This window comes from Diorhabda carinulata, chromosome 2 (assembly GCF_026250575.1).
Source record: "Diorhabda carinulata isolate Delta chromosome 2, icDioCari1.1, whole genome shotgun sequence".
Taxonomy (NCBI): Eukaryota; Metazoa; Arthropoda; class Insecta; order Coleoptera; family Chrysomelidae; genus Diorhabda; species Diorhabda carinulata.
This window is the reverse complement of record NC_079461.1, coordinates 34,893,738-34,913,397: the sequence shown is the minus strand read 5'-3', so window position 1 is coordinate 34,913,397 and position 19,660 is coordinate 34,893,738. Positions and strand designations below refer to the sequence as shown.

At 32.6% G+C, this 19,660-nt stretch overlaps 1 protein-coding gene across 3 annotated transcripts in view; it reads left to right on the top strand.

The window, feature by feature from the left end:
* Positions 1-19,660, top strand: part of LOC130903985 (homeotic protein spalt-major-like) — a 156,900-nt gene that overhangs the window by 37,493 nt on the left and 99,747 nt on the right. For all 3 annotated transcript variants that reach the window (XM_057816465.1, XM_057816461.1, XM_057816464.1), the window contains exon 2: positions 6,644-6,676. In XM_057816465.1, the coding sequence (XP_057672448.1) occupies positions 6,644-6,676 (33 nt within the window). The remainder of the gene's footprint in view (positions 1-6,643; positions 6,677-19,660) is intronic.

The following is a 19,660-nucleotide window of genomic DNA, read 5'->3' as shown; positions in this document are numbered from 1 at the left end:
ATTACTTGATCGACGACATACCGATATTTATTATTTATAACCCTTGTTTTATCAGGAAACATGTTATTTATACGGTAATATGTCATTACGATAAACTGGAATAATAATATTATCGTTTCAAGAAAACGTACACGTTTAGTTCGATTGTATGTGTTTAGTGTAGAACTGCGTTTTGTGTTTGAGTAAGTGTCATTCGATTGTGACAATGCGCGGCTGCCTATGCGTTTTCCTAATATTAGTATTCACCAGAGTTACGCAGGGTAACATACGGGCCCACCTGCGTTGACTACTCTCACTGAGTATAATATAGTACAGTCAAATTATAAAAAGTAGTAGTGAGTTTCGAATTGACGACCAAAAATACTTAATTCTACCCTTACTGCTTCATTTCCAATTACACCTTTACGTGTACACTTCTTAAATACTTCATCTTGATCATTATTTGTTTATCAGTACCAATATTTTACTCCCATATGTTAATATTGTCCTGTACACTGTCTTATTTACCGTTGTTTGGGTTTTCCTGGGGATATTTTTGCCTATGAATAATGACCTTGAAGTTATAACACAGATTTGAAGCCGTTTATTTGATTTCCTTTTCTGGATATTGATAGGACCATCTGTTTATTTTCTTTTCCTTTGTATACTTCTTCTGAATTCCCAAAAATAACTTCCGGTTCCGACAATTCTAAATGGTTCTAAATAATAATATCGAGACTAGAATTGCCAGTTTTTATATTATGATGGTAATTCGGGGTAATCTCAACCATTCGATAGAAGAGGACTGATTTTAACAAAAAAAGTGGTTTAGATATTACTAAGAAAGACGATGAGCAGTTACCAACATCGTATTTAATGTCAAATTTAGAAAAAATTTAGCTAATTCTTCCATATTACATTTGTAAATAAACTAAATCATTTGTTCTGGTTTCTTAGCACACCAATCACATTGAAGTGGAATTATATTGAGAAAGGGATGGTTAAAAGAGTCGAAAGCTAATAAATTTTCCAATTTCGTATGTTTTCTTTGTAATTGTGATTATAATTTGATAATAAAATGACTGTACTATAATTTTCAAATAGTATCATATCGAGCCAGATGTAGAGGCTCTAATTATGTTCTTTTAGTTGTCATAAGCAGTAGGCACGCTCATTTGTCGCGTACGCGACGTTTTGTCATTCTTTTAGCAATTAATATAGCGAGTATCCATCATCTTGCCTTCATTAGCTGCGAAAGGACCAATTTACAACTTTTCCAGCACTTTTCTGCATACCGATTTATAACCGAGGTTACATTTAGCGTTTTATACTTTACGACGACATAAATGCGTCTTTAACATTATACCAGGGTTCTACAAAAATTAAAGAACCTTGAAAATCAGATATTCTCAAATATAATCGAAAGAACGAAATTTCAATTTCATATAAAAAATATTTATCGAAATTGTAGTAAAGCGTTTTCCAATTTGCTAAAGAAAGTCTAGCAACTAGGTTATGGTAACTGTTTTCTTTAAAGAACTGTTCCAAAAAACAGACTAGGTAAATAAATTAGTTCATGCGACTGACTTTTCCAGGAAAAAGTTGTACTTAACACTAAGAAAGACACAGAAGATGGAAACATACTACAAATGTTTCAAGTTAAACTTAATGACAATTTAAATTTGTATCTAAAACTCAAAATTCACATCTTTGATATTTTTTTCTCTCATTTTTTCAATTTTCCCATTTTATATTTCCAATTTACACACGTACTTGCAGAAAATCATAAAATACTGCTGAATGATGTAGACACCACCTTGATGATAATATAGCTTCATCAAAAGGTCTCTTACTGTTTTAAATTTTTTTTCAACTTGTCTTTTGAATGAATATCCAAAGATATTCATACATCTATGAAGGGAAAAAAGTGGAATTTTCACCTACGTACTAATCCATTCAACATCGGAAAGCGTGCTTAAGAAAATCTGCAGACCCTTCATAGAACTGGTAGAGACGGTGAATCTACGAGTTAATGAAGTTAATGATAATGATGAAACCACAAAGGAAAAGAGCAATGAGAAGTTTTTCAATACAACTGAACGTAGAAAAGGCAATGAGCTTAGAATAAGTTCAAAGTTCAAGTATATCTTGAGGTGGTTATCAAGGATGACGGTAACGAGGGAGAAAATCTGGAAGAGAGGATGAATGCGATTGTAAGATCCCAAAAAAATCTCCAGAAACGCGAAACTACATCTATACAAAACAATAATAAGACCGACAGTGAGTTACGGAAGCGAAAGTGGATTCTTAACAAAGCAGAGGAAGATAAGTTAGATATATGGGATAGAAAATACTTAGAAGGATGCTAGGAGGGAGATTTATGGCTGAGTAGAACAAATAATGAAATAAGGTATCTATTTGGAGAAGCAGAACTAAGCAAAATAATAATAATGGAATGGATTTTTGTATATACTCAGATAGTCAAAATAGAATGAAACTGAGAAAAGCCTAGTGATTCAAAATTGGTTACACACTCGAAGATTCAAGAAATTCACGCAAATGAATTATTATAGATAAAATTACAGGCACTAATTCAAAAATGATGGTGGCGATTTTAGACTTTTATTAGTTTAATGTCGCACACGAAAAGGCATTCGATAAAGTAAGACAAGATAAGCTAATGGACTGCCTTTACAGGAAGGGTCTAGACGAAAATGATCTCAAAATCATCTCACGGGAGCTTAATGATAATCAAACTGCGATGATGAGAACTGAAACCGGCGAAACATAAAGCATCAAAAGAGGTGTGCGACAGGGATGCGTTTTGTATCCTCTACTCTTTAGTATATATTCAGAAGAAGTCTTTGCTGATGACACAGACAGTTAACAGGATCTCCCAGCACTCTTAGATCGCATACAAATTATAAGGGAACATTATGGTTTTAACATCAATATCAAAAAGACCAAAACCATGATTGTCTCCAAAACATCCAACCATCCTACTCTTTCCATCAACGTAAATGGTGGCATCATCGAAAATATCGAGAAATTCACTAGTTTCGAAACGTGGATCTTTCGGAGGATGCTGAGAATTCTCTGGACGTAATACAAAGAATAGGCAGCGACGGGGAACCTATAGAATTAATAAAAACTCGAAAAACCTCGTATCTGAGACACATATATACAAATGACAAATACAAACTTTTGCAACTTCTGATCGAAGGGAAAATCGAGGGAAAACGCAGTCAACAGGATTCATGGCTGAAGAATATTCGCGATTCGTCCGGTTCAGACTCTAAGATAAGAAAAGCCAGAGACAGAAATGATTTTGCTGGGGTTATCGCCAACCTTCCTTAAAAGAGGTCACCCAAAGAAGAAGAAGTATCCACAAATAAAATAAACCTGATCTATTAATAGATAAATAGACTCTAATGTTAAAATCTAATACAAGTTTTTCCTAGCTATCAACTAATCTCGATATGACCCTCGTAAAAGATATTCCTCACAATTACATTTATTATTTATGAGCTGTCTGGAAAATATGCACCATTCGAATCTTCTTATTAGTTACATTTGGTTTATATCTCAAGAAAATCACATCGTATTGCTACAAGGTATATTTAATGAGTGTATCTATGACATGATACACATCCAACGAATGTTTTGGCTCTAAAAATAACTCTAAATGTTGAAATATAAATACGGAAACAGAAACAAAATAGTTACGGTTTAAGTTCGTATTCACCTGAATTATATAGGAGAAAGTGTTTGAATTATAATTATAGTTGATTAACGAACAAATCAAAATTTTTGGTCAGATGAAAGCCTCGGATCTAGGGAGGGTCTAAGGGGGACTGAGCAGGTAGTGGCCCCTTAAATGATTGAAACTTTTCCGAATTTATATATATGATATGGATTTCTCTTTATTATACTTATAGAATAAGGTCGTTCTCATTGAAAAGCAGATATTACAGAATGTTAATTTTCCTGGGATAATTCAAAATTTTGCCACAAATAAATCGACAAAGAAATTTTTTAATTCGTGAAATGAGTTTTTACTTATAATTTATATGTAAATCGAAACTAATAAAATACATTTATAAAAACAGGAACTGATTTTGATTTCTTTAAGTGGGCCCCTGGTCGATTTTAGCCCCAGACTTCTTAATCAAATACTGTCTTCAAATACTTAGACTCCTTCAAAAGGAGTATGGATTTAATAGGATTTTTTCCCGATTTTCACTATTCCCTTGAGATTTTTAAGGCTTTTATTAAAATGAACAGGACATTTGCAGAGTAGATACTCTGCTGTCTTTATGGCTCGCTCGCAGAATTTGCAGTTGTAGTTATTTGCCATGCCTGTCATCTTAAGATAGTATTTGATAGGGCAGTCGATTATTTAAAGTGCTTGAGACCTTTTAGCAGATATGAATATGAAACTTGATTATATTAGACCAGGAGTGAGTCAGTTTGCTGGTGATGCTACTTCTCATGAAGCCCCAGTCGCCCCTTTTTAGCAGGTTCTAAAACTTCAGAGAAACTGTAAGGTAATACAAATATTAATTGCTAGTTACTCTGTCTGAAAACTAATGTGTTAATGCCAGAGGTATGAACAGCTTGTATTTTGGTACAAAAATACCAAATCCAGCTTCTTGCGCTAGCTTCTACACATCTGTATACCACGAAGATGTGTTTCAAGCTTGCTGAAGATGGTTGGCGGTTATTTATTACCACTTACCACCTATAAATTTGATCTATTGGTTTATCATTGTTCTATATCGATTCTAAAATCCTTAAATGACCTATCAAATTCACTGGTACCAATTTTTCAATTTGGATCGTCCTCTGAAGGTAGTTGAGATCCCTTAAGATCCCTTCAAATTATTTTTTATTAAGAAACAGATCAAAAAACTATCTAAATGTATTTGACCCGAGAATATGTGATTAATTTTATAACCCATCTTGTATTTGTTGCTAAATTGCAAAGACATAATCCGATATTGCCATATCTCTTTTTAACACGACGGTTCATTTGGAGTTCATAAAATTAATAAGCTTGATAAAATCTTCTTAATACGTTTTATATTTTTGGTTTAAAAAAAAAAAGATCCTTACCTGTTCCCACAAATGTAGATATTATGTTAAGGCAATAACGAATGGCTTCCCATAGGCATTAATAACATGCCGGACAAGACAGAAATAAAAAAATAACACTCATCGAATTAAGAAAAGGTTCCTAAATTTTTCGATTTAGTTTTAACAATGTTCATACGAATTTGTCATTGTAGTAAATATTTTCATTTATTTTAAAATGTGTTCATTAAAAGTAAGAGATTTCACTCAAAATTATTTAGTTCATCGCGTGTGAAAACTACCGAGAGATATTAAATGGGAATTAGCGTCGCTGGTAAGTTTCACTAACTCGTTGATGACTTTTGGCTCTTTTTTTTGAGTAGAAATGTCGCTAAAAGACATCGAGTCGATAACAAAGAACGATGAAAAGTATTGAAAAGCATTGAAATGAATTAACTTCAGGAAGTTGAAATCCAAATAAGGATTATTTTGAACGATGTAGAAATATTGATAAATTTTTAGATTGCTTATTTTTATCAAGATATCAATTAGGATCTTCCATAAATCAGTAACTTTCAGTAGATAATGAATTAAGCAATGTACTAGATAAAGGTGGTTGAAACTTAGCTTGATCTAGAGATGGCGGTAGTTGCTTCGAAATACCACTGAATTAGAAAGTATACAATCTATACAGCATATGTTTAAAGACACCACGTTGTTTAGTATTTGTTTGGCAGCCATCAATAATGAATTTGAGTGAATTTCAGTGAATTTGAGAGTATGGAAATGATACCAAGAAGAAGAAAATCCATAAAACGGTACTAGATGATCTAGCAGAGCTAGCAGACACAGTAGGCATTTCAAAAAGTGTGGTTTATCGCATACTAACTGAAAATTTGAAAGCTGTGCCCAAGATGGATGCCACATTTGCCTACAAGGAACAAAAATAGCGTCGTGCAGATGTTACCATCGAGTTTTTAGCGATGTTTCACACTCGAAACAAAAAATCATAGACTGAAAAGGGAGAACTGATACCAAAGAAGGCAAAGACCGTTTCCTAGACGTTTGAGCGAAAAAATCAAGCAAAAATGGATGTGTTTGGCTAAGAAGAAAATGTTGTTTCATCAAGCAATTCACCAGCACACACATCCCTATTGCATTGACCAGAATTAATGATTTAAAGTTTGAATTGCTACCTCATGTACCATATTCGCCAGATTCAGCTCCCTCGGATTAATTTCTTATCCCAGACTTGAAAAAATGACTCGGTGATCAAGATATTACAACAATGAAGAGGTTTTATCGGCACTTGAAGGCTATTTTGAGGAGCTTGACGATTCTTATTATAAAAAGGGTATCGAACTTATTGAACATCGCTGTTAAAAATGTATGAAATTATAAGAAGATTGTGTTTTCTTTGTTGTGCCAGGTACTTCTGGGACCATCCTTATAATATAAAATTATTTCTAGTTTCTAGTTAAATCAGTCGTGGTAGCAGTTTACATTACAACACACTAGTAAATGTTGGATAATCTACCAATTTATATACAAACAATGCTATGATAAAGTGAATTTTTTCTTTTCGTTCCAGATCCAGCAAATCACACGGAAACAGAAGTATCAGGTATGTTTTTTTTTTTCATAAATAAATAAGTGAACAGATTGCAATGTAAATCTAGTATGAATGTTGAATTTTCACCTAACTTTAACTGATGGAAATTTCAAAAGAAATAACGTTAATTTATAATAAAATTGAAGAATTATTTCTAATGTAATCGATTAGGAAATTTCTGGTTATTCTTTGACCTAAAGAATCATTCACGCAGTCGAAATTTCGGGACGGAGAATGGGACAGATGAAAAAATTCATTCATTGTTTGATTGCGTTTCAGAAGATGACTGCCTTCAAGTTTTGAGCTCTGGAACGATCGCTAAATTAATTTGAACATTGATAAATTGATTTTTTTGAAAGGATTCGTAGTTTTTTGTATCTCAACATATTCAACGTTAATTATGTATCATAAAACTGCAGCTACTTTCATGCAATTTTCTGAAAAAACTGATTGATATCATTCATTCATTCATTTTTCTATTATTTATTCATTTGCTTCTTAATGTGACAATTGATAATCAAGTTATCATTTTTAACTATTTATATTTCGTTTAAATTGTTTATAGTTTGTCATATTCATATGCTTTCATTATTTTGAGCACGAATCACTGTTGGAAACGTCCTCAATTGCACTACCAAATTCCCATTCGACTTCACCAGAGAATAGTGAGATTGAGCGAGTGGGAATTCGTCTTTTCGTTTGCTTTCATTGCTCAATATTTGAAATGCCAAAAGCTGGAATACCGAAAAAATATGTTTCATATAAATATTCTTATGTTTTCCAATATACACAATATACAAAACGATTACTTACATAACTGTCAGTTAGAAGAAATGAAAACGCCCTCTACAATTTATTGCCATTAATTTCCTTATAATTCTACGTTAACTGATTAAATTATTAATTCCTTCATAATTTCAACTAGAAATTTCATTCGAAACAGTTTATCCCCTAAACAAAACTCTCCCTTCCCATTCCATCTCACATATCATTTTCAGACACGTTCCACTACTTCTATTACTTCTCAAATTTTCTCTTTCGTGCCTCAATAATTCCATCCGAGGATTTAATAGAGCGCCATATGGTTGTTTTAACTTACATCTCAGTTTACAACACAAACTTTAACAAACAAACACTATATACTCAAAGACCTAACTGCTTTCATGAATTTAATTACTTGTGTTTGGTGTGAGTCTCTGTTTGTAAAAATTGATATTATAGTCAGATATTACAATTTCGGATAAAACAAATCCAGTTTCTATTATTACACGCATGGAATTTGTTTTTTCCATGACACACACTTCACCATTGAAGATGTTATCAATTTATATCTGATTTTGTTGAACTTAATTGGAATTTCTACCGGTATTTCGAGCTAGTGATCTGTTTTCTGGGTGTAGGCTGCTAACGTGGTCCCTCCACCTCTTTTTTTTTCGTCCTTGGGACCGGCAACAGTACCACTAAGTTACTCAATCCACCCAGAACCACTTCAGGTAGACACAACATCTACTAGAAGAACAGATAATGCAACAAATAATGAAATACAAGTACCTTGGAACTGACAACCAATTATGGGGACGTAGAAGACGAGGTAAGAGGAACTGGAGCAAATAAGGTAGAGAGAGGCCTGCAGAACGTAGTTTGGTAGAACAAGCAAGATAAGGAACGAAGATACAAAGCGACAATAAGACCTATACAACAGAAACCCGACCAAAAACGTCAATTTTTTGAAAGGATTATGGAAAATAGTTGTCAGAAGGTCTCTAACTTCTACAGTTAATGTTTAGTTCCACATGAAAGTCGTCCTATCTACATTAACCTTTCAAAAGTGTCTATTGAAAACCTACGAATCGAAGAAAAGTGGTTAAAACAGATCCAACAAATCCATGCAAGCACACCGTTGAAAGAAGTAATAGTATACCAAAAATGGGTGCTGGATCCGCTTCTTCATCACCCTTGTTGCCCAATTGACCGGGCATCCAAACCAGCTGGATGTTTGTACCATCATTCACCAGTTTTTGTAGAGATGTTTCTTGTAAATTACATTTGAAAAATTAATTTTCTTTGTGCATTTGAAATCTTATAGATCTGAAAACTGTATTTGCGAAAAGGAAAACTATATTAATGAACAATCAAGGGTATGTATGTCCAACAACGTAATCTGACAGGTTATTTGGACAAATGGACTTAATTTGAGTACACAACTCGCTGTTATGTTAATATGGACTCCTTGGTATGACTCTCTTCTCCTAGGTTTTGCTGAGCTCGCCCAAATAATCCATTTACCTTCAACTGATACAGGAATATTGAGATTGATGGCATTCTTAAACTAAGAATACATCCTCTGGAATATATTTAAAAATGAATGAGTTGTCCTCGGAGGAAGAAAATTCAATAACTGGATGAACTATATATCTCTCCTTTCCAAGAAAGTTTTTATTGCATTCAAAGGAATAAAATACATAAATATTTCATGCTCCGAAGACTATAATATTCTAGAAATCGCTCCGAATGCATTACTAAATCAATGGAAGCTCTTGATATTATGATTGCTTCCAATAATTTTAATCAAAATTTTTAGGAGATTCGAGTTTCGATGGCTCACGCCTCATTGAGAATCTCATCTTCCTCAACATTACTAGTAAATATATATGTTTCATTTTATTATAATCATCAACTTTTCCAACAATTTCACTGTCTAAATTTATGTGAACGAATTTATTAGAATATTATCATGAAGGCTTTCTTATAGTTTTAAATATATTGCGTAGAATTTGAATTCGTTATCACTAAATAATTATTACTAGATTCTAATTTCATAAAAGGGAAGCACGAATGCAAAAAATCAAAAAGTCGTTGTTTCTTCAACTCTTTTGTATCCTATTCAGTCAAATTTCTAGATGATTTTGAGAGATTGATTCTTCTACAAAAAGAAATTATTAGCTACTTAAGTTTTGTGATAGATTTGTAATTTGTAATTTATTTTTCATCTGCGGGATACGAAGGAATCATTGGGTGCCAAACAAGAGCTGTAGGGCGGAAGACACATCAAAACTCTAATCGTTTTTTATGAAGAGTAAAAAATGGGGTTGGATATTCAAGTAGGAAAAAATCTAGCCTCATTAAAGATATCTCTGAAACGCTAGTAATAATATTTAGCCATTAAAGTTCGTGTTATCTGCATCAATAAATTTAAACCTATCGGGTGTAATAATTCGAAACTAATGAGGGCGACAAAAGGGACAATCCGAGTGCAAGAATTTACCCGAAGCCCTTGAAAATCTCTTTAAAGAACCTTTACCGAAAAGGTATAATAACATAAATGTGAACGACACTAATAACTCGGGAAAACAGAACTTAAGTACGTACAATCATTGTACTATTGAGATTTTATCATTTGTAAATCTGAGTATACTAAAATTTTTATGTTAAACGAAAGCTATACAGCAGCCACCCAGTTCCGCCTTGTTGATTTCATTCTGTTTGGCAGACAATTACATATTTTTGTGACAATATCGATAACAATGCCGCAATGTAAGGATGTTTGTTAGACAAATAAAGGACGAACGTATAGAATTTCAGAAAATGACATAGGTACAATGAATTCAATAGGGTAGACAGTCTATAAAAATTATGTGTTTTTCTTCCGTTACATTCTTCGGCTATTTTTATTAGAAATCATTATTTTTGTCGGTGAATTCGAACTAAACACTGAATATTTTCTGATATAATATGCAACTGAATCAAATCAATGAAAAATAACTGAAATTAAGACTGAAATTTTATGAAAATACATTGAAATAGCATTTTCTATATCATGATTATTCACCCTTCCAGTCCAGCTAACAGGTTAATCCTTACTATTATCAAACCCATTTGCTTTTCATTTAAATGCTGAAAGTCCAGCACTCACCAATACTAAAAAATTTCTGTCGTTATATCCATAACAACAAAGAGTTTGAGTTAATTTGGACACGTGGTCAAAAACAGTATTTCTTGAGCATTAGGAGAAATTAGTGAGTTAACGAGGTGGAACGATGAGGTCTTCGGATGTTGTTACCAAACAGAGCTACAGAATGAAACACAAAAACTAATTCGGCCTATACTACAGGCCGCAACATAAATAAGTGAATTTATAATGATTATAATACACCAATTAAGAACAAATTGACTTGAATTCTGATGTTAAATTAAGTTGTTTCAATAACTTCCCGGATTCCTAAGACGAATATTCCTTTTGTAAATGTTTCCACCAACAACCTCCATAAATTTTCACTGTGGATTATATCAGGACTATTTTCCGGCCAATATTGTTTTGTCGAAACCAATTATGCGGGTGGTGTGGTCGAGATCCTGAAAAGTTTTGCATATGCAGCATTTCTGTCAATCTCAAGTAATATTTTGATAAAGGCCTCAACAGATCGAAACGTCAAATTTTACTTTATGAAAAAATGTTCTAAGAAATAAGTAATTGAAGAAATCTAACTATACGTCTACGTATATAAAATGAGATTGTGCATTTTTTGTTTTAATTCGCTGGAAGTTGGTTAAATTGTAACGGGATTTGTTTATTGATAAACTTAAGTCTTAAAGGTATAAATCAATCTATAACAGGTGCATTTTACTATGTTGAGATTAATATCTAAAGTTTTTGCGTTATGGAGAGACGTTTTTTCAACAAATCAGATCGTTTTGGGTATATAAGCGTTTAAATGTCAAGTTTATTTTGAGTATTTTGGAATGTTCGAAATCTGGAGCTTTCAATTGTGTTTGAAGATCTTGTGTGCAATATTTAAGATTATTGAAAATGCAGGGATGGTGTATACATCAGAACTTATGGAAAAACGTTCCGGATTTTTTGGTATACGATATATATGATGCCTGACTATTATTTTCTAATACTTCATTTTCCAAATTAGAGAAAAGTATTCAAATAAACTTTTTTAGAACTAAAATATTAATTTTCTTTGGTAAATACATGATTTTTCTGTTTCTGATCTCTATTGTAATATTGTAGTAACACAAATACAGATAGCTTACAAAATTTCAACTCTTTAGCTGTCACAGATACTGAGGGACATAATTTTTGTTCAATTTGAAATTTGCAATTGAGGTTCTTATATTAAAACTAGTACTTTCGCGGTGAAAAATTCATTTTTGTGAATAATAGGCATCATCACTCGCTTATTGAATAATATACTTTCCATGTATAAATTTAGTTCAGACGATAGATTACAAGATAATCACGTGACTATTTGTAATGTTATTAAACACAAAATGTGTGTTTTAATGTTGACTGTCCAGTTTTATATATTTGATCACGCTAGATTCTTATGTACAATCGTATTTTATGTGTTGATATAGTAGCACAGGTTTATATTAATCTCTTCTTTAAATTTATTTGTTTTAATAAAGAAGTACACTGTAAAAATTTTACTACATTCTGTTTCTCCTATTCATAATTTCCCTAGAAGACCTCTGCTTCTTTAAGCAGTTAGAATAATATTTCTTTTACTTTCTTTTCTTTCTTATTAACTTATATTTGTATATTTATGCTTGATCTACTTGTTTGGACGGATATGGATGTATATGAAGGGGTATCACAATTTTTACAGCTAATCCCACTTGTTTCACACAGTTCAGAATGTAGAATCTCTGTAGCTGCCAAAAATCTTCGACTTCTATTTGCCACACTTCCGGGTGTAGTGCTCGGAAGTTTCGTAGTGTCTTACAATGTGGATAGAGGTTTTGACCTCTACGCAACAGCAGATCTTCTCTGATTATAGTTTATACCAGGAGAGTTAATCTCAGTAAATTGTCTTAATAATTGGTTTCGCTCCAATCTAACTTCTTTTCTAATGCTTTTTCTATTATACCACGGACAACTTCGGGTTCAACTCTGGTGCGTTTCGGAATCCATTTATTTTCTCGTTCAGTTGTTTTAATTCGACTTTGAAATTTAAAAAACTCATTAAAGACCGATTACAGACTCTAATTTCATAATTTCCTTATCCTTTATTAAAATATCATGTGATTGAACAGAAAATCTTGTGCAAAAACATTTTATAACCGAATCTGACACGTAATTCTTCTTCTGCGATACTCAGCACGTAGATTAATCAATGATAAGTATGTTTGCAAAGGAATCTTTTTCTGAATTTAATGAAACTGTATAAATTGAATTAAGATCAAATCGAGACGCAACGCCGAGGACTGGAATGAAATTATATATTTTCTGTTTGATGAAACTTTTCCATTCAATAATACCGATTTCGAGTTATCCCCATCTTGATAATACTTAATATTCGTTTACTCTCATTTGACGATGTTATTAAGAAATTCAGGATATTTCTTATTTATCAAAATGAGATTTGAATGAAGAAAAGTTTCGGTAATTATCTAGATTAGGATACACCTCTCCGATTTCTTTAAAATTTTAGTATGTTATAGAGAAAATTATGCCGAAAAATTTGATGTGTATGTGTAGGGCGCGAAAATCATCCCTTCGCATAGTTTTTCAACTTTAAAGTTCCAGAAAAAGAATAATAATTCATAAATCATAGTTTAGCTTCGCATATCTAAACTAACTTAAACTAATCACTAATTTTAACTAAGAATATTGATGGTATATTAATTAATAAACAGCAATACACAAAAAGTCATAGAATTCTATCTTTTTCATAGTCAAACACGAATAAAAAAAAACAAATATTGATAGATTTACTAACGGTAGTCTTATGTAAACAAACTAGACTAAATTCTCTGCAAATTTTATGATACATCATTAGGTAATGAAGACATGCTAAGCTAAACTATGATGTATGAATTATTTCCGCGCCCTACATATATATATATATATATATATATATATATATATATATATATATATATATATCAAAGTTTTCGGCATAATTTTCTCTATAACATACTAAAATTTTAACGAAATCAGAGGAGTGTAACCTAATCTAGATAATTACCAACGTTTCTATTGAAAATCCACTAGTTTTTGTTGCATTTTGTACGAGACCAATCGACAGTATATTTTGGGAGTTTTTTAACCCTTAACTAGGGTTAAAACAGTCTTCAAGACATCGACTCCATTCCTGAAACAGAAAATCTTCATCTTATAGACGAATTACAACGAACTGCGCCCTGATTTACTAATTTTTTTCTCGAGTGGGAATTTTCCTCCCAAAATTGTTTCTAAAATACACCAGGTTATCTAACCCATACTAAGATTCATATAAATCGATTTTAGAAAGTTCGCAACGTTCTGTACGACAAAAATATATCATTATCATATATATCATTATAATTTTCTTCAACCAAACGATTCTGTAACAAACAACAGCTGGTGATGAAATACTAGTGAAAAAATGTAAAATAAAGCGATTCATTCTATTTGTTTATTAATAATAATCTAAATAATTTGTGATGATAAGATCAATTCATAGCGTAAAGGCACCCGTATTGGAACTATGCAAACGTACGCATCGTATGTGATCGGAATCACTTAAATTGATATAATCGATACGAGTAACTAGTATTCACGTTTCTACATAAAAGTTGATCACATCATAAAGAATTCCCACATTTCTAATGGACATAAATAAATCGATATGTATCGTTGCGTCGGTATCAAAAATTAACGGTCGTAATGAGTTCAGTGGCGGACTAATGGGTGGGCGAAAAGGGCGATCTTGGGGGGCCCCTAAAGCCCCTGATCAAATCCTAAACAAGACTTTAAAAATGTGCGTGGTACTATCGAGGTTTTAAAATAAATGGAAGGGCCCACAAGAAGCCGATCAAATGAGTAGTGCGATGAAGAGAAACCAAAATTACGCCTTCGTGTGGTTTCCCCTTTGTGTAAAAACCCAACAAAAAAAGTTTAGGAGTCTTTTTTTTATGAAAATTCTGGGCGGCAATGCACTGTGCTCGTCATCTACATAAAGATGGCAATTATCGAAAGATAAAACTGGAAAAAATTTAAAACGTTTATCGGATACTCGCTGGAGTGCTCATTACGAGTCAGTAAAAGATGTAAAATAAAACATAGAGACAATTATGAGTAGTTTGGAACATTTTCAAGATCCAACAAAATCAAATCTAGATACAAGATCAGGAGCAAGCCTGTTCCTGTCGGCTGTTTGTGATTTTACCTTCCTGACCTGTATACAATTCAAAAATTACTTTGGATACAGGAATTACCAAACTAAACGCCTTGAATAAGTATTTAGTGACCGAATTAACCACGATTTTAGACAATGTTGTAACTTTTGGCATGAAAAAATGCAATGACACGGACATCAACATCGAGAAACGAAAAAGATAAAAAGAACGATGCCGGGTCAATCAGCTCATGATACTGGATTATCAATTCAAAAATAAATACGTCAGTCAATGTATGAATGCATATAGAACGATTTATACAAGAATTGTCCAAATTATTGAAACAAAGTTTATGCTAGAGGCTTCAGATGACGCTCTGACTATAGCAGTTGACAATCCGATACAAATTTACGGTGAATTTGACAAGAAGCAAGAAATAAAAAGGAACCGCAGGCATGTAAAAGCCACCGATACGATAATGGACGTTGCTGCCAAATGGAGGGCCCAAGAAATCCTACAATTTATAATAAGACGGGACTTTAACCATTTGCATCTCGGTTGCATCAGGCGAGAGGAGTTTTTCGAAACTTAAACTGATTAAAAATTATCTTTGATCTACAATGTGTCAAGCAAGAAAAATTTCAAAAGAAATCGATTTCACAGAAGTTATTGAGGAATTCGGTAAATTGAAGGCACGAAAACACATAGAACACACTAAAAATACAAAAAAAATATTTGATTTATTGTATATAATTTTATTTTGTCGATCTATTATTTAAGTCGAATTAGATTTCACTTTGCCGCCCCGAGCCTCCGACGGGCTTAGACCGCCACTGAATGATTTGGTAACGCGTGCTTTGTGATTGATATGTAAAATGAAAATTTAAACACTCGATATATGTATACCTGTATTCTAAGAAGACATCTGCATCTGCTTAAATTACACTGAAATAATCACTCTCTATGATTTCTGCGAACGCCGTTTCCATTGCTAATAATATTTCTGAAATTCTCCAGTTTTGATGCCTGTTCAATTACCAATTTCGCATTTCGTGAACAAGAACAAGATGATAAATCGGATAAATTAGTGAACGTCAGACCAAGAACAAGACACAACGAACGACGTTTAAGCAGGTCCAAATGCTTCCTTGTACAAAATTTTGTCGAAAACGCAAGTTCTGTGACGTCTTAAGACTTCAACGTGAAAATTTTCGTGCACTCTCTGGTCGGGAGGGAAAAATTCCTTGCGAGCAATACCTCTAGGATCAAAGAAAATAATCAACTGTCTTCACATTGCACCTCGATTTTTGCGACGTCTTCTGTTATCTGTTAGCTAGCTTCCAATACTCGTTTTGAGATTTAAGCTCTACATAGAATTCGTAAAACCTGGACTCATCTCCAGCGTGTTTTGAAAGTGAGATTCAATTCATTCATCGTATTTCTTCTCTTCTAAAATGTGGCTGGGATCTATAGCAGTACTGTACAGAAACAAGCGAACAGATCGAATATTTTGTTAAATATTTCTACAGTATGTTAGATAAATGCGTTGGCACTTTATAAACAAAGGAAACTGTAAACATTGTCCACAATTTTATGAATGTCTACCAATATGCCGTAAACTAATTTACAAAAATAACAAAATAAATGAACTAAAAAAATATTTTGAATAAATCCACGAACCAACACGTCAAATTATCAAATTAGTAATTGTTCGTGAAGACTCTGGTGACGCCCATACCCCATAGATGTCACTAAGATATTGCGCGCGGAGATATGAAGGTAGATTCGACACTTTTGAAACCAACTCTCAAATTAAATTGCCTTTTTATAATCTGTCACCTTGTGTAACCTCAATTTATATAGAATGCTTGTAATTTGTAATTACATACTTTGCATACAGCTTTTATGATGTCTACCATGGTAATTCAATTCTGGGGAAGACACCATGGAAATGAAATTTCATCTCCAATCTATTCCATAATAGATTACATAATAGATTCTTGCACAACTATTATTAGATTGTAATAAAGAAATTTAGTTGTAGGAAATTCTAATAATATATTTCAAATACTATTAATTTAAATCCTTCATTTTATTGTAATTATCAACTTTTTTCGTCATGTAGAATAAAATTATTGAGGATTCGTTAATTCAAATGTCATTTTGGAACACCCATGTTTTTACTCAACATGATTAACTTAATTGTTGCTCGGACTCGGAGGATTAAACATCTCCGTGCGCGGTTCTACTCGTTATAAGTATTGTCTTGGGAAAAAAGGATAAATATCCTGATTGTCGGTTTGTGTGTAAATATATATAAACACACATGTACCAACGAAGTTCCTTTCGAGGCATGGACGGTATATTTTAATCAAGATTTGTGGCATGCACGTCTCATATTTACAAATTCTCCAAGGAGCTATTCGCTTCCTTCACAAACTACATCCACAAATTATAGAGTCGATAAAAGTTCATTAAATTGATCGGTACTATGGAAACTAAACGTTTCTTCGAGCTTATATATATACAAAAAGGTTTGGGGACTCTACAATATCATTTAAAAGGAATAATGCGAATAGTGGTTTCGCTCTAAGCCTATTTCTACTCATCTGATCAACTACATCTAGTGTGACAAATTATTGTGCTACAAAACTCTTCAATGCATTCATGCCAACGTTAAACCCATGACCAAAAGCAGATCTGGAATGATATTAATTGTTTTGGGTCTGTTGGAAACGTTCTATTGCCCCAATAAAAAGCTTTTTCTCCCTAATTTCCATCTGCTTTTGAAGTCAGATTATATTGAAACAATTCCTCATATTCAAGCATCTAATTTATGGGAGAAGAAGGCAAGATTTGGATATGGAAGATGATGAAGAAAGTATGGGGGTCCGAACACTACAGACCAATATGCCTAACTTCCGAGTTGTACAAGTTATACCCTTAGAAGACTAAGAGGTAGACAAGGACTGGAAGAAGAAAAGAAATACATTAACTAAACTAGAAACACCAAAAACTATCATGAGAAGCGTATATAGAAGAGTGAAAGAGAAAATACAACTGCATGGAAGATTTTATGGTGGAAAATGGGATAAAAGAAGGTGGCAGTCTAAACCCACTATTGTTAATACTGGAATGGAAGAAAATACTGGGTAACCAACAATAAAATAGATAATAAAGTAACCAAATCGAGATGAAGTACTTACGAAGAATAAACAGAAAAGCTAAGAGGGATAAAATAAGAAATCAAATTGTAAGAAACAAGTAACAACGATCGTAGACTGGTTAATAAGGATGGAAAAAAACGAATATGGAAAACAAAAACTATGGAAAGAAGGAGAAGGGGTAGACTAGAAGAAACATCGAACGAAGAATTGATAGATATGGGAGATAAATGGTAAATGGATAATTTCCGACGCCCTAGAGAGAAGAAAGAAAACTGATAAAAAGAAGAAGTTGCTAATACCACTTGTAAAGAGGATTGGCTTTTTGATATTCATGAATAAATTGAATAATAAATGATTAGTGCTAGTTAATGATATCATTTACTTCTATTATAACTAAATGAAAATGGTTCTATAAAATAAGATCAACAAAAACATAATTAACGTCAAATTAAAAATGTAAATAACATAATTTTTTATAATTTACGTACAAAAAGTATCATCGTCAATTTATAAAAGTCGACAAAGATTAATATTGAATATTTATTTCTATAATGTCCTCCAATGAAACTTCAGTTCAGTCCTTTTTTAAAAAATATTTCTGGTTTATAATTTTATTATCTGGTCCTTGTTCCAACCTTTTTTGAATACCATTCATTTAATTGAAAATAAGAGCACAGATGCTGTTTTTATGGTCTAAAAATGATAATTTAAAACCTTGGGATACCACTAGTGCCAGTATTTTGATAAATACGCGCCCAAATCAGGTAATGTTTATCAGTCCGCTGACAATTAAATGTATAATCAAGTAAAGTTGTATTTAATTCATGTAAACTGCCGTTACATACGGTTAAAGTATTGAAGATTCATTCTAAATATAGTAAATTTCAACAGTTTTGATAATAATAAAATTTAGAAATTATATAGAAGCACTTTGGTATCAACAAGGGTATAATGAAAAATTTTAGTGAGGTAATCAATGACAATCACTAATAATTGCTCTAAAAACTTGTAAACCTTGAAGCTTCTCGACACCACCAACTTCAAGACTGAAAAGGACGAGCCCTGTATGTAAAATTTTACATCTTACATAGAAGAAAATTTTTCGTCGTCGATCACAGTGATAATCAGAGGTTGAATCATGGTATTCCTAAAACGCTCGGGTAAACTAGTTGGCTGAAGCGTTTATCTTTAATCTCGAGAGTACTTCTAGTTTGATCTCCACTCGAAATTTTGATTCGAGTCCGTCAAAATATGGTATTGATGCTGCCAAAAAAATCAAAGTAAAGAAATTCTATCCAACTTTTTATGTAGGCCGTTTTTCGAAAAGTAATATTTTGACATAAATAATTTTTTTCACTTTCCATTTAACGTTCCTCGACAGCGCTGGTTATTTGCACACGACAACAAATCAAAATATACAGGAGTTAAATGAAAGACTACAAAATCTATTACAATACATAAATTATATTAATTTTCTAAAACATCTTCGTACCTTTAAGAAACTTTCTTGATTTCTGTGGGGCGGATGTGCTTAAAAGACAACTTTGACAGACTTTTGCGTATTGGATGCGAAGTCTTTTAATTGTCACAGCTTCTCTCCTACACAAAAAGTTTAGAGGCAGTGGATTCTTTGAGGTAAGTCTCCAGACTTTAAGCTGAATTAAGATTTTAGAATCATTCTTGGCTGCTTCTTTGGTATGGCGGTCTGCTGATTGATTTC